Source organism: Siphateles boraxobius, unplaced genomic scaffold (genome assembly GCF_051911475.1).
Source record: "Siphateles boraxobius isolate OS27281-9 unplaced genomic scaffold, OSU_SipBor_1 41, whole genome shotgun sequence".
Lineage (NCBI taxonomy): Eukaryota > Metazoa > Chordata > Actinopteri > Cypriniformes > Leuciscidae > Siphateles > Siphateles boraxobius.
Window position 1 is genome coordinate 7,708,215 of NW_027509042.1, and position 27,564 is coordinate 7,735,778.

The 27,564-nt window shown below is 40.5% G+C and overlaps 1 protein-coding gene across 2 annotated transcripts in view; it reads left to right on the forward strand.

The window, feature by feature from the left end:
• The window catches only part of cntn3b (contactin 3b), a 103,013-nt gene that overhangs the window by 33,196 nt on the left and 42,253 nt on the right, over positions 1 to 27,564 (forward strand). The window contains exons 3-7 of one of the 2 annotated variants that reach the window (XM_077198079.1): positions 819 to 963; positions 8,021 to 8,196; positions 12,114 to 12,209; positions 25,451 to 25,654; positions 27,411 to 27,513. In XM_077198079.1, coding sequence (XP_077054194.1) covers positions 819 to 963; positions 8,021 to 8,196; positions 12,114 to 12,209; positions 25,451 to 25,654; positions 27,411 to 27,513 — 724 coding nt within the window. Of the gene's footprint in view, positions 1 to 818; positions 964 to 8,020; positions 8,197 to 11,972; positions 11,990 to 12,113; positions 12,210 to 25,450; positions 25,655 to 27,410; positions 27,514 to 27,564 lie in introns of those variants that run through there. The other variant, XM_077198080.1, reaches the window with a different exon arrangement.

Consider the following 27,564-nt stretch of genomic DNA (forward strand, 5'->3'; position numbering starts at 1 on the left):
ACAGGGGTGTATTTTCCTGTAGTATGCGGTTTCATGTTTGCAGAATTATCTGGCTGTCTCACAAATATGGCTGCAGGGTGTATCCCTGTATAATGTTAATGAATACAGAGAAAACAATGTCTGCAAGTGTTTTGAACTTATTTGGATAGAATTATTACAAATGGAGCTGCAAAAGATGTGTAAATAATGGTATTTACTGTAGTTCTGGATATGTTCAGCTTTCTCAAATGAAAGCAGCTGTCAAAGCATGCACAATATGATCAAACAATATTGCCGTATTGCATCAGTTAAATTTTTTTTATCTATTCAAGCACTATATTTTATAATATAATGGATCATTGAGATACATTTATGCATCCAATCCTCTGAGTTTCTTTAAAGAGACAGTTCACGCAAAAATGAATGTCTGTCATAATTTACTTACCCTAATGTTGTTTCAAACCTGTATTAATGTCCTCCTTCTGCGGAATGCAAAAGAAGATATTTTGAAGAATATGGGCAACCAAAAAGTTGATGGGCCCCATTGACTTCCATAGTATGGAAAAAATGCTATGGAAGTCAATGGGGCCCATCAACTGTTTGGTTACCCATATTCTTCAAAATATCTTCTTTTTTGTTCAGCAGAAGAAAGAAAGTCTTACAGGTTTGGAACAACTTGAAGGTGATTAAATGATGAATATCCCTAACTATCCCTATAGATGTATAACTAATACAAAATAATAAACTTCGTAATAAACAATCAAGTTATACATTGGGTTCCAAAAGTATTATTTTTTTTTTTACTTAAATGTAAAACAAATGGGATTCCTCTGTCTCAGTCTCATCAGCACAAGCAGAAGACACAACGTTTATTGGTCCAAGCTGGAAAATGGAACCAGATGACCTGATACTACCCATCCATTCCCCTGAGCAGGAGGCTGTTTTAACCTGTGAGGCATCCGGAATCCCTTCCCCTCAGTACAGGTAGGAATGCTAGCAGTTTATGCATCCTTTCATTGCTATTAAAAACCATTTAAGCAGTTGGTTTTGGCAAATTGGCAGCTTATTCCCGTAAGGATCAACTTGAAAAGGATTGGCACTGAATGCTATTGATTTTCCAGGTGAGAGGCAATATATCTGTCCTCCGGGTTTGCCATTGCATCAATCCAGTAAACTACTGTATTCCTAGCAGCCTATCCCAGTGGCATCCGACTGTGACCCATTTTCATTTGCTTTCCAGAGTTTCATCAGTGTCAACAATTTTAAATGTGCATCAACTAGCTTCGCTAAAGACTGATCTAAAAAAAATGACAAAAAGGCAATTTAGCCTACTTCCGAAAATATGTTCAACAATCCATTACTCTGTGTACATATCTCAGCAAGAGCTTTAGGAATTAGCATTCCAAATTTATCTTTCTGAGAGGGGTATGTATGCTACTGTAAGGGCGGAAATTGGCTTTGAAATTGGGAGGGATCTAAATGACTAATTTGTGCTAGAGATTCTAAGATACTGTCCCGCATATTCCCTGGTGAGGCGTCTGCTCTGTAAATAGCAGTGTGCTCTAGCTCTGTGGTATATTGTGTTTCGTAGCTTGGGTCAGCATCATGTAAATGCTCAGTCAAGCACTAGGGAGGGAAATAATAACCTTGTGAGTGACATTCGATTTAAACGCTTACATTTCCCTTTAGTGCATCTTTGCAGAAAACACCAATTTAACTGAACATTACGAGAGTATCAATGTTCAAAAAGAAGAAGAGCACACTGACAGTTTAAGTCATGATGCTATACCTTTACTTTTGAACAAACAATACAGATAGAGTCTCCAAGGTTGAATAAGTTTGACTTTCGACCCAGATCCTGTATTTTTTATGCAGATATGTAACCATAAATAAACTCTGGTGGAGAGGAAATGAAGAGGCTTATGCATATATTCAACAACATGCAAAATAGTAATTTTCAGCTTTGTCACGCTGAAATACACTGCACTCCCTTAAATCTTTAATTCCTTTCTCACAGATATTAGGTATATTTCGTTTTGGATCGTCATATATATATATTTTTTTTACTGAACCAGGTGAGTGTGTGATTGCTTTTAAACATGTTGCACATATAAATGTTTCATTTTTGTACAGTAAACAAGAGGAAACTGTCTAGCAACCATGAAGCAGCTAAAAGTAGCAGCACTACTAACTACATTTGTCAGTAGCATGACAGTAGTTCAGTTGTTTTTAAAATACAATTATTTCTGGTAACAAACTACTTTTTCAAATGAGTAATAATGTTGCAATAACTAATAAAGTATTGGAAAGTTGTAATTAATTAGTTCATACAGTTCTTGTAAATGAACAAAATTGTGCACAGAAAATCTGTGAATTTTTTCAATTCTTTAATTCTTAATTTAATTAATTATTTAAGTTTTTTTAATAAAAATGTACATATTTTTTCTTAATAAATCCTCAATTTAATTATTTATAATTTTGTACATTGCTTTCTTCTCAACTCTCTCTTTTTAGTTGCATCTGTTAGTTTCACATTTCAAAAAAATCTGTGCTTAGAGAAAATGTATCTGTTCAAGTTTAACGTGTCAGAGATTTTTTTGGTGCCATTTTTTGATAATATCATAAATTGTCATTTGATAGTTATATATTTTTAGTAGTTTTGATGGCTGATATTTTTTTAAAAACGTGTTACTATACTTCAACTACTGTACTTATTATGAAAATGTACTCTAATAATAATTTGGCAAGCTTTAAAGAAGTTTCCCCAACACTTGTACCAGCTGTGTATTGTCTTGCTTTCTGGGAATATTTTCTCTTTCTGTGTCTGATAAAACCTACACCAATCATTCAATGAACTTTACAACAATACACCCAGACACTGATAAGATTGAAGACACTCTAAAGATATTTCTTGGCCTTAAAAAAAAGAGACATTTGCTGAGTTCTCTCTGACATTAAATTCTTCAAAGCTTGTCTTATAACATCTAATCTGGTCAAGAGGCACCCGAAAAGTTCAGTCCACCCCAGCAGTCATTTCAAGTGTGTTAGCAAAGAACAGTTGAGGCAGCTAATGTTGTCTGAAGGTTGGCCAATTCTGCTGCAAAACAGTAAGAGGAAGAAGAGTCTCCAATGAGCATCCCACTACTTTCTTTGTCAAAAGAAATTTTCAGTGTTCCACCAGAGACTGGTGGTATTTCAGTGTATGCAGGGGCCGGTGTGAACTTTGAGAACACAACGCACCAGGCTACTTTGCATCTCAGTTTCAGATTCCATAGAAAAGTAACTCAGAGCTGAGTCAGAGAAGTGCACTTGGCTGGCTTCGGCTCTTCTCTCAAGAAAGCTTTTTAAAGAAAATTGAGTTGCTGTAGTCTTTTGCACTTATAGGATTATATAAAAACCAAGAAATTCTATACCAAATCAAAAGTCTTTTTTTTTTAAAGAATTCTGTTATGTTCACCAAGGTTGCATTTATTTGATCAAAAATATAGTAAAAAATTAAGTAATAATGTGAAATATCATTTAAAAAAAAAAAAATTCCAGTGATGGCAAAGCTGAATTTTCAGCATCATTAGTCCAGTCTTCAGTCACATGATCCTTCAGTAATCATTCTAATTTGCCTATTAGATGCTCAAGAAACATTCTTCTTCTTCTTCTTCTTCTTCTTCTTCTTCTTCTTCTTCTTCTTCTTCTTCTTCTTCTTCTTCTTCTTCTTCTTCTTCTTCTTCTTATTCTTATTATTATTATCATTATTATTAGCAATTATTATTATTAGCAATGTTAAAAAACAGTTGTGCTAATTAATATTTTTGTTTAAACCAATTTGGGATTCTTTGATGACTAGAAAGAACAGCATTTATTTGAAATAGAAATGTTTGTAACAACATAAAATGATTTACTGTCACTTTAGATCATTTTATAGCTTAATAAAAGTATTAATTTATTTTAAAAAATCTTATTGAACCCAAAGTTTTGAATGGTAGTGTATATTAGTGAATGTTAATTAAGTTAAATCTAGTTCCGACGGTACCCTTGACTAGACTAAACTGACTTTGCTTCTAATGAAAATGTATGTTTTCCTGAAGGCCAAAAAGCCTTCCTCCTAAATATCACAGTTGTATAATAACAATTAAATAGATTTCCTCCTCCTCCTAATAGACATTTCTGTGAAAATAGCCCAGCTACTGTTAAGGTTTAACCATGATAAGTTGTTGTAAGGGTGGTGATGTGTAGTTTAAAAAGTTTAATTTCTGTTCTCCACTTTTTGTCAGTGCTGTTTGGTAAGGCTGTCTAGCTGTGTAAGGTGTTTAGCAGAGTTGTTTGACTTCCCCAGTAACGCTTTAAAGATAATAAAAAAAATTATCAGTTGAGCTCAAATGTCTCACACAGGTTTAGTGGCCTGTAATGTGTTGCTAAAGCGATAATATTTGTGCATATCTACAGAACATGCTGCTGTGCTTTATGCGACACTTGCATTTAACAAGGCTTCATTCGCTTAGATAATTGGTCCACGCTGTGAAGAACATTTAGCGCTTATCATATAAAAGCACAGAGCAAAAGCATGCCAACATTTAGCCGAAAATGTACAATGCAGTAAAAACACTGACCTTTGTATCTCTCTAGTATTCTGTGGTTTGTTCTTTTTGGTCCAGCAAAAGTGAAGTTGCATTAATGTGGTAGTGAGGGTCCACAGGGAGGGATAATGCAAGCTGTGAGGCAAATTGAGGCCATAGGACAGCCATGACTCCATGACACAATCCTTTGTGGGCTCTTGTGGTCGACAAGCACTCATACAGCAATAATTTACATGTAAGTTTTACATTAGTTTTAACTACTTGCATTCAGGCTATACGATTTTTATCAGCTTATGCTTTCCTAGGGAATCAAACCCATGACCTTGGCATTGTTAGTGCCGAAAAGTTCTGTTTTACTCACTTTAAGCCTCCCTTTGGTGCTGTTTTAAATCCTTTGAAAACGCCAAGAATCTGTTTTCCCAACCTACACTTAACCTGACAGGTTTTTCAACCTGCCCAGCATGCTTTTGAGATTGTAAGGATATGAAACCTGGTCCATGGAGCAGGCAGTCATCAGAGACAAGAACTGTGAAGGAGAGCTGGTTAAAATGCAAAGATTACACTGAGAAAGTCAGAGGTGCTCCTGTGTAGGCCCTCATTAGCTCAGCTCTACCATGATCTTTGTTGAATGCAGGTTGCTTTCCCAGTTGTAAGAAAAAGTCCGGAGCATTCTTTTGGAAAGATAATTGGAGCTGACTGTTTTTATTTTTTGCACTTTTCACATCCATTTTTCGTGATACTTTTTTCTAATGACCAGGTGTAGGCTTTGTCCCTGGGCAGTTTGTTAATGTAGTCTGAAATAACATAGAGATTATAATGATAATTATTATGAGGCGACGTTAATAGTGACAGTAATAATAGCGGTGAGGATCATAACGACAGTGATGCTGATGGAGGCTTCGACAGTTTGCTGTGCGGGGGCAGCATAATTGTCCATTCAACTTCGCAGAGAACTTTTTTATACTCATTATCTGAAAATACTTTGGCTCCCTGTCACTACTAAGCCTTTTTGATTCTTGTTAAGGGGCTCCTTGGAGACTGGATTGTTTGTAATTATTTGTCTAGCCTTTAAAAACGATCATTCATGCACCAATTACCATCAGGCTGAATTCTGTTACCTTAACCTACCACTGTGATTTTGACCATTGCGGTCCTTTAGTATGACTTCAAATAGAACTGAATTAAAAAAAACTACTTCATCCATGGAAAATAAATAAATAATCTTTGAGAATAATCTCTGAGTATATATATATATATATATATATATATATATATATATATATATATATATATATGCTATTAGGGTCTTTTGAATCTTTTAAGATAAACAGACTCAATGTGCTTGTCACTGGTGCTGTGCATTCAAAGGGTACTGATTTGTATGAGGGTACTTTTGAGGTACTGCCCCGCCCTACATTTTTTTTCTTTTCGATAAACCATTTCACTCGGATACACGTTACAATATGGAAGAAAAGATCTCTACATACATTGCATTGCAACTTTAAAGAAACTTTTTTTTTTAATTATAAGTACACTAAGTAATTTTCCCCCTCAATAGAAAATGTATAGTTAATAAAATAAGTTGCACTTTTGAAACAAAAAAAATACAAGATTTATATGATCACTTGGATAATTCGAAGAGAGGGAAGAAAGGTTTGAAGAGGACATATTTTTATAATTTTATTAGTAATTTTTATTTAAATTACTTGGTATCCTTGAAAAGTGACCATATATACCCATACAAAATCTCAGCACATGTTAGAAATCAATAATTCCTATTTCCATATTATTCAATGGCTATTGATCCATCCGAAGTAGCTCCCAACCGAGGGCTGTGATATATCCAATCCACTAGAAAAAAAACTGGAAAAAAAATATTCAAACAGTTATATCTGAGGCAATGAAACAAACAGAGCCAAGACTATACCACTTGTAAAGAGTGGAAAATCTGCATATTAACTCATCTGTTTTTCAGATGCTGCTCTAGTAGGGTTCTTGCGTAGATCTGCAAAATGGCCAGTCAGGACACAAATTACGGTTTTACAGCATCATGATTCATCTTAAATGTTTATATTAGTTGAAATAATGTGTTTTGGTAACAGTATTTCTCAAGCATGCAGTCACAAGCATTACGTTTGTGATAAAATTTGAGGAACTGTTGTTGTGTTTAGGTGGTCTGTGGATGTCCTTGTCTGATTAAAGTTGCCTGAGAACCAAAGAAATAGATGACAACGAATATGTACCAACACAGATGAAATTAGATTCTTTCAGGATAATAGACCGGTTATTTCATTCATTTTATATACACAAGAGTAGACCCCACCGTATGTTAGATGTAGGAGCTTTGTTGATTTATCACGCTATTGCAAGTGTAATGGAAAACTAGATTAGTTTGATGTTGTAATATAATATTTTACTACTTCGTGAGAACACAAATATTGTCTGTATTTACAGCAAGCAGCCTTGCAGTAATCAACTGTGTAACCCTGCAGGCCGAATGTCACAGTAAATGATATCAAATACAGTGGTTGGCTATGATATTAGCCTCACAAATGATGACTAAAGGAGTCAGATTAACTCTACTGCCACACTGAGATCAATAAATAATGCAGTAGAAATGGGCTTCGAAGAGCTGCAGTAATCTATGCTTTGTTGTCTGTCAGATCGGGGAGAAACCGCGTTGTCCAACCCCCTCGTTTTTTTTTCCACACTAGTCGAATAATGTACATCCTCCCAAAACCCTTTTCCCCATTGTTTCTGTCAATTGTAAGGTCTTCTGCCAAGTTTTAACTGCATCGAAATACAAATGCCTGATTTAGCACAACAATTTTAAGGTCAATTCTGAATAGTAAAGTTCTAGATATTGAATACCTTGAAAAGGTACAAATTTATGCATTTTTCCATGCTACATAAGTTGGTATACATTTTATGATTGTGCTTATTGATTATACATTTTGTATAAAATTAAATCATTTAGCAACCAGCAATGATTATTGCATTCCAAATATTCTTAAGATATCATATATCATATGTCAAGCAGTCCCGAGTTGCTAATTTGCTCTTTTTCTTCACACTCCATGTAGAAAAGTTTGTATATTACACATGCAAGTGTAGCTAAATAACTGAAATCACACTGAAAAATAATGAACCTTTCATAGTCGAGTGTGAAAGCTTTATTTTATAATTAGAAGGTAAAACCAACCTTCTCACAACTATTGCACATCTTCAGGGTCAATAAATAATTAGGCATTTCTGATTCTTGAGTGCTGTTTTGCTTGCTTTCATCTGTTATTAGTCAGACTGGACTGCAGAAGAACAAAGAAGGAAAACAAATGTCAGCAATAAGCTTTGTTTCATGCTTAATCTGGCTGTATAATGAAGCTGGCTTCATCAGATCGATGCATGTGATGAATATTGGTTAGTTAGCTTCTCTGGAGACCACACTCCTGATTGTGTTTGCGTCCCTCCAGATGGTCTCTAAACGGAACATTAATTGATCTTCATGGTAACGAGAGGCATCGCCTGTCTGGAGGTAACCTGATCCTTACTGGCCTGGATCGAGACCAAGACAGTGGTGTCTACCAATGCACTGCCTCCAACGCCCGAGGAACCATTCTCAGCAAGAGAGCCACACTACAATTTGCATGTGAGTATGTAAATACATACATTTTTAAAGATGTCAGTTTATGTATTCAACAATACAGTTTTTCCAAAGCCACAATACATGCATAGATACACATACATAGACTTACATAAACTTTTATATTGACCAAAAGTTAATAAATGCTGATAAATATATTAATATATTCACCCAGGAATCCTAAGAAAAATTCATCACAACTGTTTTTAAATGTTTCTTCATGATTTCTGAAGGATCATGTGACTGAAGACTGGAGTAATGATGCTGAAAATTAAACTTTGCCATCACAGGAATATATTTAAATACTTCACAATATTACTGTTTTACTGTATTTTTGATCAAATAAATTCAGCCTTATTGGGCTTAGTGACTTTCAAAAACTTTTCAAACCCAAACTTCTGAATAGTACTTTATAGCCCCTTTCACACAGCAATCCCAGTAATTACTGTAAAATTACCAGAATTACTTTTCCGGAAAATACACAAGTGCGCTGTTCACACAAGTGTTTTTACCGGAAAGATACCATTCACGCCAATTGTACTTTACCAGTAATTTACCAGTAATTATTGTGTGAAAGGGACTTATGTGTGTGTAAGACTGGAGAAACTGGAAGAACTGGAAGAGAGGGCTACTCTCTGAGAAAACAAAGGAAATTAACATTTGAACTCTCTAGCTATATTACCATCCCCATTCGAGTCACGATCACACTTGAGTTGATCACCTCCTTATTTACACATGATTCCCTGAACAATTATCATGCAGTACTATACATGTTTGGTATCATTTGAAATGTCTCAGTGCGACTGGTACAAAGGTCTCATTCCCACAGAAGTAAACCAAAAAGGTAATAAGGTGTGGAGAGTTTCGAGATATCTTGTTAACTGCTGTGGGTGTGCCCCCGTGTAAATCAACTTCTGTCCGCAGTAAGTCTGGGATGGTGATTAATGCAAATTCCCGCTCTGAACTTATGTTTACATTTGAAAAGAGGTTTCTGCCTTGGTATTTAGGGAGATGCTGAAGAAGGCTCGTGGCGATTTGTAACTCAAATTAGCCTGTGATGCGGAGTGTTTGCAAGACACATAAAAGATTATGTCAGGTAAATGTCATGCAAATTTCATAATCAATTCAAAGATAATAAATAGAAAACATCAAATGTTATGGAATAAAGAGAGAATGTGAACCTGAATATAGATTATCTCAATCAATGCCATTGAGTTTGGGGCAGGATTAAAAATGTGTCCAAACAATGGCATCTGGGAGGACCGCTTGGATGTATATAAGTGACATTGTAAAAGCACCAGCTTTGGTATTTGGTATTCACGTGGCATTGCTTAAGAAAGAGCAATCAAACGAGCTGTCAAATGTGACAATTTCACAGGGTGAAGCACCATTTCATCGACTTCAAACTCCATCACTCATTCTCATTAGTCACCAGCTTCAACAGCATCTTTGTACGCTACGAATTGACTCGCAATATTAATACCCGAACTGTCTGTTCCACAAAGTAAACTGCCAAGTAGGAGAATAGCCATCTATCCACCTGGCCTTTGTGCCTTTGATTTAAAATGCTGTCCTTGTGCATGCTCAAAGAAATCAGATGCTCAAATCAGGTTTTCTCAGAGATGGTAGAAGGATTGTTTGAGATGAGAACACACCTGGCCACGGTCTTCATTTGTCTGTCTCGAAGACTCCTCACTCTCATGTCGTCTACCTATTGATCCACACAGAGCATCATAGGTCCCCCTTAGGAGACAGATTATCAATTTTATGGGTGGAATAATGAATCTCACTTTAGGGGATTGGTTAACAGGACTTGCTTGACATTTATTTCCTATATTGGTTATTGGTTAGTCAAAGGGGAATTATGATTTTAATAAGATGATGATGCCGCTGGCTTTGATAATATGTCATTGTGGCATTTCTTATCTTTCAGACAGCTGTTGAAAACTGCATCCCGTTGCGTTTGCAAGCCAGTGTGAAATACATGCTGTAAAATTTGTCATTGGGAGATTTATTCCATGGTGGCTTTCTATTGGCTGTGTATTGGGGTAAATCTCTCCTGGGGCGAGTTTGAAATGAGTACCTTTCTCAAGGGTGCAATAGCAGCAGAGTAGATTTGTGACCTGACAAACCGTGGCTCACACAAGCACTCTAGAATTCAAAGCCTAGTTGTGACAACTGGGATCAGTCAGATCATTAACCAGTAGACTCTCATATATATTGTGATGTGGTGATCATATACATGTTTAATTTGTGTTTTTGTATATTACCACCCCTCAATACCCCAGCCTCCACCCAGAAAACCTAACAATGCACTAAAAGCCACTCCACTTAGCAATCACATAATAATGATTAGAACAGCAACCACAATGCCCTAGCAACTATGGTTATTATTGGTTTTTATCTATTTTAATTTAATTCATTTTTAATTTGTTTTACAATTTGCCATTTCAATTTAGTTTTCGTTAGTTTCCAATTTATCATCGTTTGTTTAGTTTTCTCATAACATACATTGCACATCATAATTTCTCAGAGTCTGAAAACGATTAGATCGAAGATTCAGTCTCTCTAAACTCCTCCTTTCCACGACCCTACTCTGCTTTGATTGGTCAGATGGCCCAGTCTGTAGTGATTGGCCTACCGTTTGCAGCTCATGTTGGAAACACAACATCCATCTCCATATCTAAATTTCAGCTCCGGAAGCTTCCCCAGGGCTTGATAACACAGTGATACGAATGACGGCGTTGGTTTTTCTATATCAGTTCAGCTGATAATTCAGAAAACAGCATCTTCTCGACATGTCGACAACACAAACCAAACTCTTCCAGGCCTTTAGCTACAACTAAAGAGTTTAAGGGCTGGTCAGAGTAGACATCTTTTGTCGGCAGCCAATGAAGACCATAGGCTTTATTTGGCGTGAACTTTGATCTTTAAAACTTTTTTCATTCACAAACATGTAAGGTAATATTCGAAAAAGCATAATGGGGCAATTTAACAGGATCTTAAAGTTGAATGTTCCGCCATCTTATTAGAAAGAATCAATAAAATTTCTCAACATTAATCCATAAACAATCACATCTTGACCCTCACATATGAATGTTTTCCATTTATGAAGCAACGGCATTCACTGAGAAGATGTCTAACTTACCACCCAGTCTATAGCCTTCACATGAGTCCAGGCTTATAGATTTTAACACAAGAGACCATTAATCAGCATCTGTGGCTCTGCCGCTCAGGCTCTAAAGCTATTCATCCTGTTATTATGAGCCGAGCTCCCGCTCTTGCCACTTCCACCACGGCTCAGTACTGTGTGGGACTTCTTTTCAGTCAGTAGGGAATCTCTCATTAATCTTTCCCCCTGTTTTCCACCACCTCTCCCTAATCCTGATGTTTTCTTCTGCTTGTTTTGTTTTTCTGTTTTTTTCCCCCCTACTCGTAATTTGTCTTATCGGTCACATTGACTCTATATTCTTTGTTCTGGGGACCCTGGCTCTTGGCTTGTTTGCTTAAGGGTGTGGAATTGGCACAGTAGGCCACAGTTACACAAGGCCTTTTCTGTCACGATACAAGGAGAAGGTTTTTATCATGCCAGGTATACGAGCAGGCTGCCAACTTCCTCTCCTCCTGTTAATTTGCGAGGATGAATCGTGTGGAGATGTATTGACAGGGAAGCTGCTGGCTCGGTGGGTGAGATTAAGATATCTCTGGTAATGATGCTGGTAGGTGGAGGCAACGTTAGGATTCCTTTTTTCATACAGCCTCATACTGTTTCACTAGACTGCATTGTCAGACACCCACTGTATGCTTTGGACTCTTCTCAATCCCTGATTTCTTTTTACTTTCTCAAATTTGAGCGCTACTAAACGATTGCAGTTAACATTTCTTTTCCATTGCTTATTTTTTTCACATTTAATCTGTTACAGATCTGGAAAACTTCAAAACGCAGACAAGAAGTGCTGTCAATGTCAGGGAAGGCCAAGGGGTTGTTTTGTTATGTGGCACACCTTTGCATTCTGGAGGTAAGTCTGTATATCTCGCCATTTAAAGAAATTTTAACAATTTGTCATATAGTGAATAATTAATTGGTTGGTCAAGCAAAATATCTGTTTTAATCAAAATGCTCTTCCTTTTGCAATCACATTGCTTTTCCTTTGATGCCACTTTTAGCATTATATACTATGATAATATGTATTCATATTTTCAATTACTTTATGGTTATGTTTTATCAGTTTTGATTTTAAGTACAATTTTAGTAATTTTGTTATCAATTTCTGATATTTATATTATTTTTTATGTATTACTTTTTGTCAAGGCAACTATTCTATTGTTTTTTCTTATAAAGTTTTTTTAAGTTTTAAGTTTTTCATCTAATATTTATATTTTATTTTATTTTATTTCAGCTTCATTTCAATTACTAAAAATTCAAATACTATTTTTTTGTTTTTTTGTTTTAGCTAATAATAACAACACTGGGTTGCACAAGTTGTTAGATAATGTTAACCAACAGCCAAATAGATATTTAGGCACATTTCTTTTGTGATTTTTCATTCAGTGAATGAATATGGTATGGGACACACTCTGGTGTGGGACACACACTTCTCACCATCCAATAAGTTACTTATGGATTAAATTCCTGCCCTGCATTTTTCTTTTTTTTTTAGTTTAATATCCCGCTTTACTTGAAAATGTCAGATTATGGAAGTAAAATGGGTTTCAAATGGCGATTCACTTTTGACGTAAAAAAAAAAAGTTGTCTGTGAAACGCTGCATACATACATGTACTTGCTCTTAAAACCATAAAATGCTTCCTTTATCCCATTGCATAACATGAAACGTCTCGGTTGCGTATGTAACCCTCGTTCCCTGATTAGGGAACGGAGACGTTACGTCGGATGACGACGAATGGGGTTTGACTTAGAACACCTATCGACTTCGAGTATTATAAAACGAGCCAATGGCAAAGAAATGCCATGGGTCTGCGGAATTTGCATAGCGTAACTCTGCCCCAACTCGTGGGTATAAAAGGAAGAAGCCGGCAACATGCAGATATGTTTCTTCGCTGAGGAGCCAAGACTGAGCTCAGGCGATCCCCGCGGTACAGAGGAAAGTGGCAGGCAGACGTAACGTCTCCATTCCCTACTCAGGGAACGAGGGTTACATACGTAACCTTAGAGAATACACATATGACCCGGAGGGATGTATATGGAGAACACTGGGGTGTCCAGCCGCAGGTGGAATATTTCAAACCCCAGGGGTGGCAAGGTGGCTTGCCAAGGGAAAGACACATGCTCAGAGAGGCTTACAGTGGAAATACACATGTGGGGGTCGCTCAGAGGAGGGATCATGCACACGGGAGGCACCTAGCTGACGCACAGGCAATAGACACTGGCGCCGAAGTCAGGAGTGCTGGAGGAACTCAGGGCTTTCGGAGAAACTCACCTGAGGAGAAATCGCACGTATCCAGTCCGTGGAGTGGAATGGCCAGCAAGCGAAGACACCTGAGCGGGTCCAGTACTAGTTGGTTGAAGTGAGTACATGAGAGGACACTGGATCCACTCGGAGATTGTAGAATCTGGCGAATGTGTTAGGTGTCGCCCAGCCTGCAGTTCTGCAGATGTCTGTTAGCGAGGCACCATGCGCTAGAGCCCAAGAGGACGCCACACTCCGGGTGGAGTGGGCAGTCACACCAAGGGGGCACGGTCGACCTTGCTGCTGGTGTGCCAAAGCAATGGCGTCCACTATCCAGTGAGACAACCTTTGCTTGGGGAGAGCCTTTCCCTTCAACTTCCCACCATAACAGACAAAGAGCTGGTCTGAGGTCCTGAAACACTGCGTCCTGTCTACATAGGCGCGGAGAGCTCGTACTGGACAGAGCAGTGCCAAGGCTGGGTCTGCCTCCTCCAGGGGCAACGCTTGCAGGTTCACCACCTGGTCCCGGAAGGGAGTGGTAGGAACCTTGGGCACATATCCGAGCCGGGGTCTCAGGATCACGTGAGAGTAAGCCAGCCCGAATTCCAGGCACGCTTCGTCAACAGAGAATGCGTGCAGGTCCCCTACCCTCTTGATAGAGGCCAATGCAACCTGGAGCGTTGTCTTCATAGACAGGAACTTAAGCTCCACTGATTGCAAAGGCTCAAAGGGAGCACTCCGCAGGGCAGTTAGAACCACTGAGAGGTCCCATGAGGGAACGAGAGGAGGGCGAGGAGGATTCAGTCTCGTCGCTCCTCTCAGGAACCTGATGATCAGGTCGTGCTTCCCAACAGACTTACCTTCGACCGGGTCATGGTGTCCGGATATAGCGGCAACATAGACTTTCAGGGTGGAGGGAGACAGCCTTTGCTCCAACCCATTTTGAAGGAAGGAAAGCACGACACTAATCGAACATCTCCGGGGGTCTTCTCGGTGAGAAGAGCACCAGTTGACGAAGAGGTTACACTTCAATGCATAGACGTGTCACGTGGACGACGCTCTAGCGGAAGTGATGGTAGCCGCCACCGCTGGTGGTAGGGTACTCAAACCTGCCTCGTCCCGTCCAGGAGCCACACGTGGAGGTTCCAAAGATCGGGACGAGGGTGCCATAGGGTGCCCCGTCCCTGAGAAAGGAGGTCCTTCCTCAGAGGAATGGGCCAAGGAGGTGCTGTCGCGAGGAGTATGAGTTCGGAGAACCAGGTCTGGGTGGGCCAGTAGGGCGCAACCAGAAGGACCTGCTCCTCGACCTCCTTGACTTTGCGCAAAACCTGCGCAAGAAGGCTCACTGGGGGAACGCGTATTTGCGGCCGCGCGGCCAGCTGTGCGCCAGTGCATCTGTGCCGAGCGTGCCCTTGGTCAGGGAATAATACAGGTCACAATGGGTCAAGTCGTGAGAGGCAAACAGATCTATCTGTGCGTCCCCGAACTGGTCCCAAATCAGCTGAACCAACTGGCGATGGAGTCGCCATTCTCCAGGGAGGTGCTGAAGCCGTGAGAGCTCGTTGGCTGCACGGTTCAGGACTCCGGGAATGAAAATGGCTCGAAGTGACCTCAGATGCTTCTGACTCCATAAGAGGAGGTGGCGGGCGAGTTGCGACATACGGCGCGAGCGTAGACCACCTTGACGGTTGATGTACGCTACTGTGGTGGTATTGTCTGATCGGACTAGTACGTGTTTACCCCTGAGCAATGCCCGGAAGCGGTGCAGGGCAAGGCGTACTGCCTGCAACTCGAGGCAATAGACATGCCATAGTGCTCAACACTACATGCGAGAATCACTGAGCTTCAGGAGCAACCTTGCTCAACACCTAACTATGAAGAAATTCACTGAACTTCAGGAGCATTTCTGCTCAACACCTGGTGTGATAAATATCACTGAATTTTTCAGGAGCATTTCTGCTCAACATGAGAGTGTAACAGCATGTCCATTGCACATGGCGCCCCAGCCCGTGGAGGCATCTGTTGAGACAACAACATGCCGGGAAGCTCGTTCCAGGGGCAATCGGACCCGTAGAAAACTGAGGTTCGACCACGGAGTGAGTACTGACGGCAGGTCGGAGTAACTGGTACTCGGAGGGTGCCGTGTTGCCATGCCTCGGGACTCTGTCGCGAAGCCAAAGCTGAAGCGGACTCATATGAAGCAATCTGAGCGGCGTACCGCGGCTGCAGATGCCATATGCCCCAGGAGCCTCTGAAAATACTTCAGTGGAACCGCACTCTTGCGCTTGATATTCTCAGGCAAGTCAGCAATGGCTGAGTGGAGAAGGCGACCAAGTCCATACCAAGAAAAGAGCTCCTCTGCACGGGGCAAAGTTTACTCCTTGCCCAGTTGACCCGAAGGCCCAGACGAGCTAGGTGCCGGAGCACTGGGTCCCTGTATTCGCAAACCTGGTCTCAGGAGAGAGCTTAAGACAGCCAGTCACCGAGATAGTTCAGGATGCGAACCCCGTGTTCCCATGGAGGAACAAGGGCTGCCTCAAAAACCTTGTGAAGGCGCGAGAAGACAGGGCTAGCCCGAATGGGAGAACAGCGTACTGATATTCGCGCCCTGACAGTAAACCGTAGGTATGGTCTGAGTCGAAGGAGAACGGAGACATAAAAGTAGGCGTCCTTCAGGTCGATCGTTTCCAACCAATCCTGTGGCTGCACACATCCAGAAATGCGTTTGGCCAGGAGCATCTTGAACGGCAGCCTGTGAATGGAGGGGTTCAGATGCGTAGGTCCAGGATTGGCCGTAACCCACCAGACTTCTCCTGGACAATGAGGTAGGGGCTGTAAACCCGGACCTCATTTCGGTTGGAGGGAGAGTCTCAATCGCACCCTTCGCCAGTAGGGTAGCAACCTCCTCTCTCATGATAGGGGCATAGCCATCGACCAAAGTTGAGCGGACTCCCCTGAAGCGGGGAGGAGACTGAATCTGAATCGCATAGCCGAGCCGATGGTTCGTGCGACCCAGCGGAACAGATAGGGAAGCTCTAGGCAGGCTCCCAACTGTGCCAGCGTCGTCAAGAACCACAGAGTCCCCCCGGTGGTGCAGCGAAGCGGAATGACCGGCCCAGATGTGGACGGCATAGCGGCCCGGTGTGGGGGCAAGGTCATAACAACACCCTGACAGAGGAGGCCAGGGAAGGACCAGCGTTCCACGGGGGCCTGCTCTGTCAGGGGTCTGGCAACAGTGGGGGACAGGGGCGAAGCGGTCCGTGGACGGCACGCCGTGTCAACCACCTCTGGGACAGAGGGGGACGAGGAGAGCACAGCTTGTGGGCGGCGCTCTGTGTCGTCCGAGAACTCTGTATGCTCAGAGACGAGAGAGTCAGCTCTTTCTGAATAAGGATTCTTCCCCAGCCGGGGAAAGGAGAGGCCCGGTACTATTTTCCGCAACACTTCTCGCTTTATTTTGACTGAGTTGTTACATCTGCTTTGATATTTTTTGCCGTTCTTTTTTTCTAGCGAATTCAAACGTTTTTGTTACTCTCAAACTTGATGCACTAAAACTTGATTTTTATGTCCAACTCCTGGAAAGAACTGAGTCTTATCTCTGAGCAGCCCATCTCAAAAGTGCCGCTTAACCCGGCTTTTAGCGGGGGGCGGGGCTGGAGAGGGCTGTGGCATCCTCCCTACAGTCTTCCAGAGCCAGGCATGGGTGAACGGGCGGGGTTGCAACCGTGGGAGGGCGCCTTCGGCGGTGGGCAGACTGAGGGATCTGAGCGGGCGGCGGGGCCGTCGGGCAGAATAACCTCAATCTGCTCACGGGTGGTTGAGAACTGTTGGGCAGAAGCACTCAACCGCACCGCCGAAGAGGCCGACCTGGGAGATGGGGGTGTCGAGCAGACGGATCCGCCCGACATCATGCACATCAGATCGGTCAGCCCCAGAATGGTGAACATCACCTGACTCCGAGAGCGTACGGCCACTTTCGTCGCTCGGAGATTAAGCTCAGTGGCGGCGCGCAGCTCACTGAAGAGCCTCGGGTCAGTCCCGCCCTCCTGCATGTCCATGAGCATCTGGGTCAGGTAGACCAGCAGAACGGTCATGGGATGCAGTGAAGCGGCTGCCTGTCCCGAGGCACTATAGGATTTCGCCACAGATTAGTGTAGACGAAAAGAACTACAGGCTTTGGACGGGTGCTTAGGATTGCGCCGGGAAGCACTCTGAGGACACAGTAGCATGGCAACAGAGCGTTCAACCGGGGGGACTCCAGTGTACCCATGGGCAGCGGCCCCTGAGGGGAGGAAAGGCGGATGAGACCAACGAGCGGACCCGTGATCTCATCATGCACGACCGGGAGGAAAGATATTGGGGTTTGCCGTGGACGCGCGTCGTCGGCCTCACCCAAAAATCAATCGTCACCGGGAAAGCATGGCCGTCATCTCCGGATCAGACTCAGGCACAGCCGTATGCACACCAGAGGGTGGCAGCTGTGATGAGTCGTCATTTCCAGAAGAATCAAGCCCACCTAGTGATGCTGCTACAGACACAGCATCATCCTCTGTAACTTCAAATGAAAACACACGGGCCACCCAAGGGTAGACTCGTGGAATCATCAGTTCGCTAGCGGGCACCGTCATTAAAGAGGGGGGCTGGGGTCGCGGACACAGAGTCTGTGCCTTGTTCCAGACCAACACCCTCAGGTCACCCTGGCCACCAGCCGAAGATCAGGGGGTGGATGAGGGGACTCTCACTCTTGCGAGTTCACCGAGTCTCGACCTATATATGACGCGATGATCACGTTCCCAGAGAGAACATGAGTCATCCAAGAGTGCTGTTCAAGCATGATCAAAGCCCAAACACACTAGACAGCGCTCGTGCCCATCAGAGTCCGATACCAGTCCGCTGCAATCAGAAATACACGGGCGAGCCGTCTTTAAAAAGACGTGCCGCGTACGAGCTCTTTTATGAGAGGAGAAAAAAACTCTGCGATGTTGAAGCAGCGCAGGGAGACACACACACTCTGGCAGATCACTGCACAGATCAGCAGGCACTGTGAGCTCGCTGCAGATCGCCGTCACACCAACACCGGAGAGAGAAGCCCGTCTCATAGAGCGAAGTCAGAGATGACTGTGGAGTGAAGAAATACTCTTGGCTCCGAAGCGAAAACATATCTGCATGTTGCCGGCTTCCTCCTTTTATACCCACAAGGTGGGGCGGAGTTACGCTAGGCAAATTCCGCAGACCCATGGCATCTCTTTGCCATTGGCTCGTTTTGTAATACTCGAAGTCGATAGGTGTTCTAAGCGAAACCCCATTCGTTGTCATCCGACGTAACTCGGAGTGAGAACGAAAGGGAACCATTGTTTTCTTTGTTTCATCATCCCTGGGAAATTATTGAAACTTGCATAGAGCTTTTTTAGATGAACTGTTGGTGATAAATTGTAAATTTGAGAAGTATAATAAAGAACACTCCAATGTTTCCAGGGGCGGATACCGGGGTGGGACTTTAAGAAAAAGCATTGCCACCCCATCTGCTACCTCAGATTTATCCCAGTATGAAATATAAATGTAAATTGGTTTTTCTATACTTCATTTTTGGCAGCTGTGCTTTAATGTGATTACATAAAAAAAGATGTACTCTGTAAAAATGGCATGAAAACACGTCTGCTCCACGGCTGCTCAATATGTGTGTAATCAACTTCATTAACAGGTGACTCTTATGAACGGGTTATTTTTGTGAGTCAAAAACCCACAGCACAACCAGTGTAGGTCAATTCAAGAACAAAATGACTGTTTTTCCATTTGTTCATGAATCCAATCCCGTTCGTATAGTCTGGTATTGCGGTATTATTTTCCGCAACACTTCTCGCTTTATTTTGACTGAGTTGTTACATCTGCTTTGATATTTACATTTACATTTATTCATTTAGCTGACGCTTTTATCCAAAGCGACATACAATTGCTATATTTCAGAGGTCGCATGCCTCTGGAGCAACTAGGGGTTAAGTATTTTGCTCAGGGAAACATTGGTGTCTGACAGTGGATTCGAACCTGGCTCTCTCACACCAAAGGCATGTGTCTTATCCACTGCGCCATCACCACCCACACAATATAAAAATATGATATTTTTGCCTTTCTTTTTTTCTAGCGAATTCAAACTTTTTTGTTACTCTTAAACTTGATGCACTAAAACTTGATTTTTATGTCATCCAAGTAGCCTACATAATATCAGTAAACTCTTGTGTATGTAGTAATGACAGACCTATACTCTTAACAAGCTCAGATACATTTAGAATGTGATTTTTTTTTAGGGGTCCAAACACCTAAAGTGAATTGGACCCCAAATTAATTTAAATCGGAATAAATTGGACCCCAAATTCTAATCTATCAGCCATTTCAACTGAAAGATGAAGAAATCTTTTAAGCCTAATTTTCTATAATGGTGAGTGGAAATAAATGCATTAATCTAGTTCATTTGTATAACTATTGTGTACTGGCAGTATAGTTTTATATAATTAGTGTGCATAGAAATATGTGAAATGCTTATATATCATTAAATATTTAACTTTTATTGACAGACATAATTAAATATAACGCTGTCATTTTAAAATGAAGAGACCATTTTATTTGTCTTTTTCAAGATAATATATATTATACATTTTCTATAAAGACACTTATTTTCTATTGTGTAATAATAAAGCAAACATTTAAACTGCAATCATAAGATTAGGCTACACGTATTATAGAAATAAATTAAATGAAATCCCTCGAGATCCAACGTGACTTCCGAGTAAACAATCATGGCGGACGAAGAGGATGCAGTGGCGATAGTTTGTAGTTTGTTTTTAACCGAATCCATCTCCGACATCCACCGGACTTTCTGGTACGCCATGCCGCCGGCTGTTTTGATTTTATTTCCCGGTGCTTCCTCTGCGCCTCGTCACCTCGATTTCTGATTGGCTACACGCCACAGTCCACAGGCTGCCTGCTCATTTGTCCCCGGGGGACACAACACACGAGGAGAAATCGGGCCAAAAAAATCCAACATGTTGGATATCCCCGATTTGAGATCGGAGCGGTCCCAAGGTCCTTCCGAGCAGACGAGAGCAGTCTTAACACCACACACGGCAGGAATATCTGATCAGATTATTTTACGATAATCGGACCATCCTTAAGATTGTCGGAAGGGCTATTATGTGAGTATTGGAGATCATAAGTCTGAGTGGACACCCATGACATGCGGAGTCCCTCAAGGCTCAATTCTTGCGCCACTCCTATTCAAACTGTACATGCTCCCAATGAGCCAAATAATGAGAAATAACCAAATCGTTCGTGCAGCTCGCCGTAACTTGCATTAACGGAGATTACAATCAAGCTGCTATTAGCACGATTAGCTGCTATTTAAAAAATGGCGGTCACAAGTTTCTGTTTGTCTTGTTGGTCACGGTAACCCCGCCCCCAGCCGCTGACAAAAGCGGTTCTTACTTCTAGACCAGCAATGATTTGGTGCTACTTAAGAACCACTTTTACTCGTTCGGAGCTGGTGCTTTGGTGGTCGGAAAACAAAGAACCGATTTGAAACTAAGCCCTGGCTCCGAACCAGCACCAGCTCTGCCTTGGTGGAAAATGGGTAAAGGTGAACACATACCTTCAGTCTAGGGTTCAAACAACTAAAAATCAAGTCAGGAATCTGGGTGTGTCTCTAGAGTCAGACCTTAGTTTCAGTAGTCATGTCAAAGCAATAAATAAATCAGCATACTATCACCTGAAAAATATTGCAAAAATTAGATGCTTTGTTTCCAGTCAAGACTTAGAGAAACTTGTGCATGCTTTCATCACCAGTAGGGTGGATTATTGTAATGGACTCCTCACTGGCCTTCCCAAAAAGACCATAAGACAGTTGCAGCTCATACAGAACGCTGCTGCTAGGATTCTGAGCAGAACCAGAAAATATGAACACATCACACCAGTCCTCAGGTCTTTACACTGGCTGCCAGTTACATTTAGGATTGATTTTAAAGTATTATTACTGGTATATAAATCATTCAATGGCCTAGGACCTCAATACATTGCAGATATGCTCACTGAATATAAACCCAACAGATCACTCAGATCACTAGGATCACATCAGCTAGAAATACCAAGGGTTCACTCTAAGCATGGCGAGTCTGCTTTTAGCTATTATGCCAGCCGCAGCTGGAACCAGCTTCCAGAAGAGATCAGATGTGCTCCTACAGTAGTCACATTCAAATCCAAACTCAAAACACATCTGTTTAGCTGTGCATTTACTGAATGAGCACTTTACCACTCTTCGTCTGACTGTTTGTACTGTGTTTTAATTATTCTGATTTCTTTTGATTATTTCTGTATTTTATCTTTTATTCTAAACTGTTTTAATTATTCTGATTTCTTTTGATTATTTCTGTATTTTATCTTTTATTCTAAACTGTTTTAATTATTCTGATTTCCTTTGATTATTATTGATGATTTTAATTTCTTCTATGTAAAGCACTTTGAATTACCATTGTGTATGAAATGTGCTATATAAATAAGCTTGCCTTGCCTTGCCTAAATCAGGGCTAAAATCGGCCTAATTATCCTGCCGTGTGAACCAGGCTTAAGACGTGATTAATCTCATTTTAAATGTTGATACACATACACCACATCTATTAAGACGACCGTAAACATTTTTATACTGGGTTTGGGTTTCTTTTTCTTTCTTTTTTTACTTCTCTTTTAATCTAACTGTAAGAGGAAGTGATTCTTTTGAAATTCAGTTGCCCCTTTAGACACCAGTATGTTGCTGTTGCCCAACTTTCTGTGAAGATTCGAGATGGACTTTTCCAACTTGAATCAAACCACATCATAAGATATATTTCAATGGGATCATTAATCATTTACATGGGACATTGGTGCTTGCAACCCGCTGATTGCCACTTGCGGCTGAATTTTGTTTTTAATTATAGTATAGATGTAGTATGTGATATAGATTGAGTATAGATGATTGAATGCTTGCTTGCTTTCGTGTTTCTCCCTCCACTCTCTCACAGTCCTCATGTCACCCCCCATAAATAATTTTCTAGATCCACCCTGGTTGTTTCACAGGCTAGAACCAGGAGTGGCAGAAATGCATGTCCGCATGGTAATTGTGCTTCTCTTAGGCATATATGCGCTTATCCTTAGACAAGACTGAGGTTGTAATTCAACCAGCTGTAATTGGACAGAAGTCATTAGACCCCAAGTGCAAACAAGAACCAGGCAGTGAGAAACATCAATATCAATTAGAGGTCGTGACTATTACTGCGACAAATGAGATGTCAGAAATTAGAAGATGTGAATTTGTTTGATAGGCTGGCAATTATAGTTTGCTGAGATAAATCTGTAATAAACCATTTGTTTAATTAGAGAACCCACAAGAGAAGCATTTCATATGAGAATACTCTAATGTTTGGCTTTAATGTCACAAGCGATTGAAAACGTAGCCTAACTATGAATAAAAAGCCAGAAATAAATAATTCAAAAAAGCTCGAGAAGGCAGAAATTTAATCAAAATACTTTGTTGTGAAGAAGACCCGTTTCTGAACCACTGATGGTCATTTTACTTGGAGTAAGCATGCTGGTTAGCATTAGACCTTCTAAAGAAACTCATTTACTATGGATCGCAGATCCTGCCATCGTTTGTTTGGCTTCAATTTGTTTTCTCATTTGGATCACTTTCTTTTCAATCAGACCTGAATCTGGAGGCAAATGGAAATAAAGACCTGAAATTGAAATCTCAACCCAATTAGTAGGAAATATGTTTTTTTTAGACGAATGCTTTTTTTTGTGCTGAGTAGGTAATCAATTTTTTATCACTGAAAAATGCATACAAGAATGCTAAGCTTTGCAAATTTCGAACTGATTCTATTATAAAAGTTTTTGCTGTGCATAAGTTGAAGAATTACAATATAGTTGCTCTTTATCTGTTTAGATTTAGGCTGCATATTGAACTCAAAAGACAAATGGGTTATTATTACCAACCTGTTTTATTGTGGAAGAAGCTATATTGTTTTACACTAGTAATATTTAAAACATCTAAGCTAGTTTCCATAAGAGCAATGCCGAAGATGTTCATTGTTGTAAAACTGCATGTGATCAAACATTTTAAAAGCAAGTTTTCTCTGCTCCACATTTGTAGTTTCCTGCTAGATCAAAATGTCTTATCAAAGTACCCATGATCTAGCTGTCTATTGAGATTGCTTTACTCAAAAAGCAAATTGGTTATTATTACCAACCTGTTTTGTCATAGTGGAGGAAGCTATATTACTCTACACTAGTAATATTTAAATCACTTTTTCCTTCATCTGCTCTACATCTGCTAAATCAAATGGCTCAATATCAATCCACATACACTACCGTTCAAATGCTCAAGGTCAGTAAGTTTTTTCTTAAAGAAATTGATAATTTATTCAAAAATGTTTAAATTGGTCAAAAGTGGCAGTAAAAACTATAAAAAAAATTATTTCAAATAAATGTTGTTTTTAGAAACCTTTGGGAAACCAACTGTTTTCTACATTGATAATAATAATAATAATAATTTCTTGAGCATTAAATCAGCATATTGGAATGATTTCTGAAGGATCATGATCATGTGACATTGAAGACTGGAGTAATGATGCTGAAAATTCAGCTTGGCCATCACAGCCGTAAATTAAATTTCAAAATATATTCACATTTATTTATTTATTTTTTTAATTGTAATAATATTCTAAAATATTGCTGTTCTTACTGAAATATTGCTGTTCTTTGATCAAATAAATTCAGCCTTCTTTCCAAAAGCATTCTTACCTACCCCAAACTTTTGAATGTAGCATTCGATATAGCTATTTATGAAATGACCAGACTTAGAGAAGTTAGGATTGTGTGGCTTTTTGTTGCTGAATATATTTTCTATGAATTAAATGTATAGACATACAAATGTTGCATGAATGGTAGAGACTTTGGTAGAGTCATCTCTTGACTTTGACGTTGTCCGTCATTATTTTAAAGCTGTAGGCCATTTTTTCCGGCATTTTAATTATGCATCACTTCCTTAGATTGCTAGAATAGAGCATAGACAGCTCTTATATTGTATATCACTATGTCGAGGACATGTCATGTACTTTCCGAGAGGTGGGCTCTTTCATTATATTTCTGAACAGCAGGTTTGTTAGTGTTTTCAGTAACAATTCTCTCTTTTCGATTGTTCTACGATCAGCGCATTTGTCAAAGAGTTCTAATGCAAGGATTCCTGGGCCAACCTGATCATAAAGAATTGCTTTTACTTCACGACATCCAGCCTGTCAGCGTCTTTTGATAGGCGGCGCGGTCTCGGGGGACACTTTTTGAGTGGCAGCCATCCCGTACACCTTTCCAACAGTTGCATCATGTGCACAAGCCTCTCTTTCCCATTCCCTTCCTCCTCTTAGTTTCCTGGAGATGACACGCTAATGCACTGTGGCAGGGCCTTCGGTCTTCTCTGGTTCAGGCTTTTTCAGTAAGAGCGAGCCATGCATGAATGACGCCAGCAGAGAAGCCTTCGTCCCTAGCCATGGTGAAGCCGGACAGGGCTTGTGTCATAAGAGTGCCAGTGAGGCGCTTTAATCTAGTTTGTTTCGCTCCCTTTCCTGCCGCCTCACAAAGGAAGAGTCACTCTGTTTACTGAACCTCACCTGCCCTAAGGAGGTCAGCCTGAGGCAAAGCGAGTGGTGTAATACAGACAGTCTGTAGCCTACGCTTTCTAGCCGAGATTATAGTTTACCAAACAAAGTGACTCTACACCTTTCTGAAAATATAAATGTCTGTGTCAGAATATAACTCTCTGTTTCTGACATCTTTCTAGACCTCACATTCACCTGGGTCTTCAACGAGTACCCTCACTTCGTCCTGCAAGACAGCCGGCGCTTTGTGTCCCAGGAGACGGGGAATCTCTACATAGCTAAAGTGGAACCATCTGACGTAGGGAATTACACCTGCGTGGTTAATAACACTATTACCAAGGAGAGGGTGTTCAGTTCGCCGACACCTTTAGTGCTGAGAAACGATGGTAAGAGGGTTGTCTGTTAAATACTGTACAGTTTATCCACCATATAGGAGCATACACTGTAAAAAAGATTATTGGAATTTTAAAGATAAAAGACTGTATAAATGCTCCTCGAAAAACCTGTTACTTGGTTAACGATAAAGGCCCAGATATACTTCAAACGATATCTAAGAACAAACTGAAGTCATTACGAACAAAATCAGGCAAAAACGAAGGACGTTTGCAGTTTGTTTTGAGAATTCGAAACAGCTAGCCAAAGCTACCTTTTTTAAGAAAAGTTTGCTTGTTTGTTTTGTATTACCATTGGTCCATGACGATTGCAAAATAGGTAGGTGTGCAATGAGGCTCTGCCCTTCTTTGACGTGGATATCGGAAATCCTGCTTTATACGAGAGCTGCTTTATAGTAGAAAATAAAGTTGTAATTCTAATTGAAAGCGACACTGTCACTGTTTTTCATGTTTAATACTGTAAAGCTGCTTGCTTTAAAGCAATACGTTGTATAAAGTGCTATACAAGTAAATGCTAAATGTGACGTGATGCTAAATTGCAGAGCTGGTGCATATACTGTATATTCACATCGCTATGTTCAGATGTTTTCTGAACTCTTATTTCCTCACTGCTGTCATTTTTGTTGTCTATTAATTTTTTTGTTGTTGTGAGGAAAGCACGCAGCATCGTATTAACATATTCATCTAAATGGCGCTCTCAGCAGTTTGGGCAGCATCAGGATGTTCATTAACAGTATACCACTGCTCATATATTTCTTTTTAACCCTAAACAACAACAAAAAAGTTCCCCATGTATCGTGGACTTAAGAAACCTTACTCTATATTGTAAAAAACTGTAATAGATATAATGAGACATTTACAGTAAAATACAGTTAAATCTACAATTTTTGGAAGTGAAAAAGAGCAAGTCATCTTATAATTTACAGTGAAAAAGCATAAATAGACTTTCCCAGAATTCTCGGTATGACAGCTCACGTTTTTCAATTAAATATCTGTTTCTTCTTAGTTTCAGTTATGTACATTAAGGTTTAATGTAACATATTATGCTGTTAAATACATTTTTATTACATTATTTTAGTCTGTTACCATGATGGTGGTTTGTTTTAGAGAGTATGACTTTAGAGTGGGAACTTTCTATATGTAAGTGTTTACCTCAGCTTGTCGAAAAGCCACTTGTGGTGAAGCTTTCTCTTTACCACCTGTGTTTTAAGGTGGTTGTCAATATTTTATTAAGCTAAAAAAATGTTTAGTATTTGGTATATCAACATTATTTCAGTTACTGAAATTTACTATTTTGTAACATATATTTGTTTAGTCTGTAAAACGTTTTTAATGGTAATTTTCTGGCAACCACAGATTTCACAGATTTATTTTTCAGTTGGGTCAAAAGAGCATGTGGCATTTTTTGAAAGACCTTCATTCGTAAATGTCAGAGATTTATGGATGCCAGTGTCTTAAAGGCTAAACTGCCTCTTTTAAGAACACTAACCTGCACTCTTGACAATGTCTCAAAAGAGGCCACATTTCCATTTGAGATGGATCCTGTTTTCAATATGTGTGTTCCATAAATCTTTAATAATGTGCTCTGTATTTTTGGCACAATCTTCTCGACTCCCCAGCTCATTGACAGGTCTTTGTGTTTTGCCATTTGTTGTTGTTTTGCTTGTATTCTGGAGTACAAAGCTTGTATGTCGTAAATCATGAATGACAAAGCCGTTTGCATCTGTGGTGTATTGTCTGCCCATGGCAGGAGTGATGGGAGAGTACGAGCCCAAAATAGAGCTTCATTTCCCAGACACCATTCCAGCTGCTAAAGGATCCACGCTTAAGCTAGAATGCTTCGCCCTGGGAAAGTAAGTCCAACTTGCACACACCTGGGTCTGTCTGAGTCCTCGATCTACAAA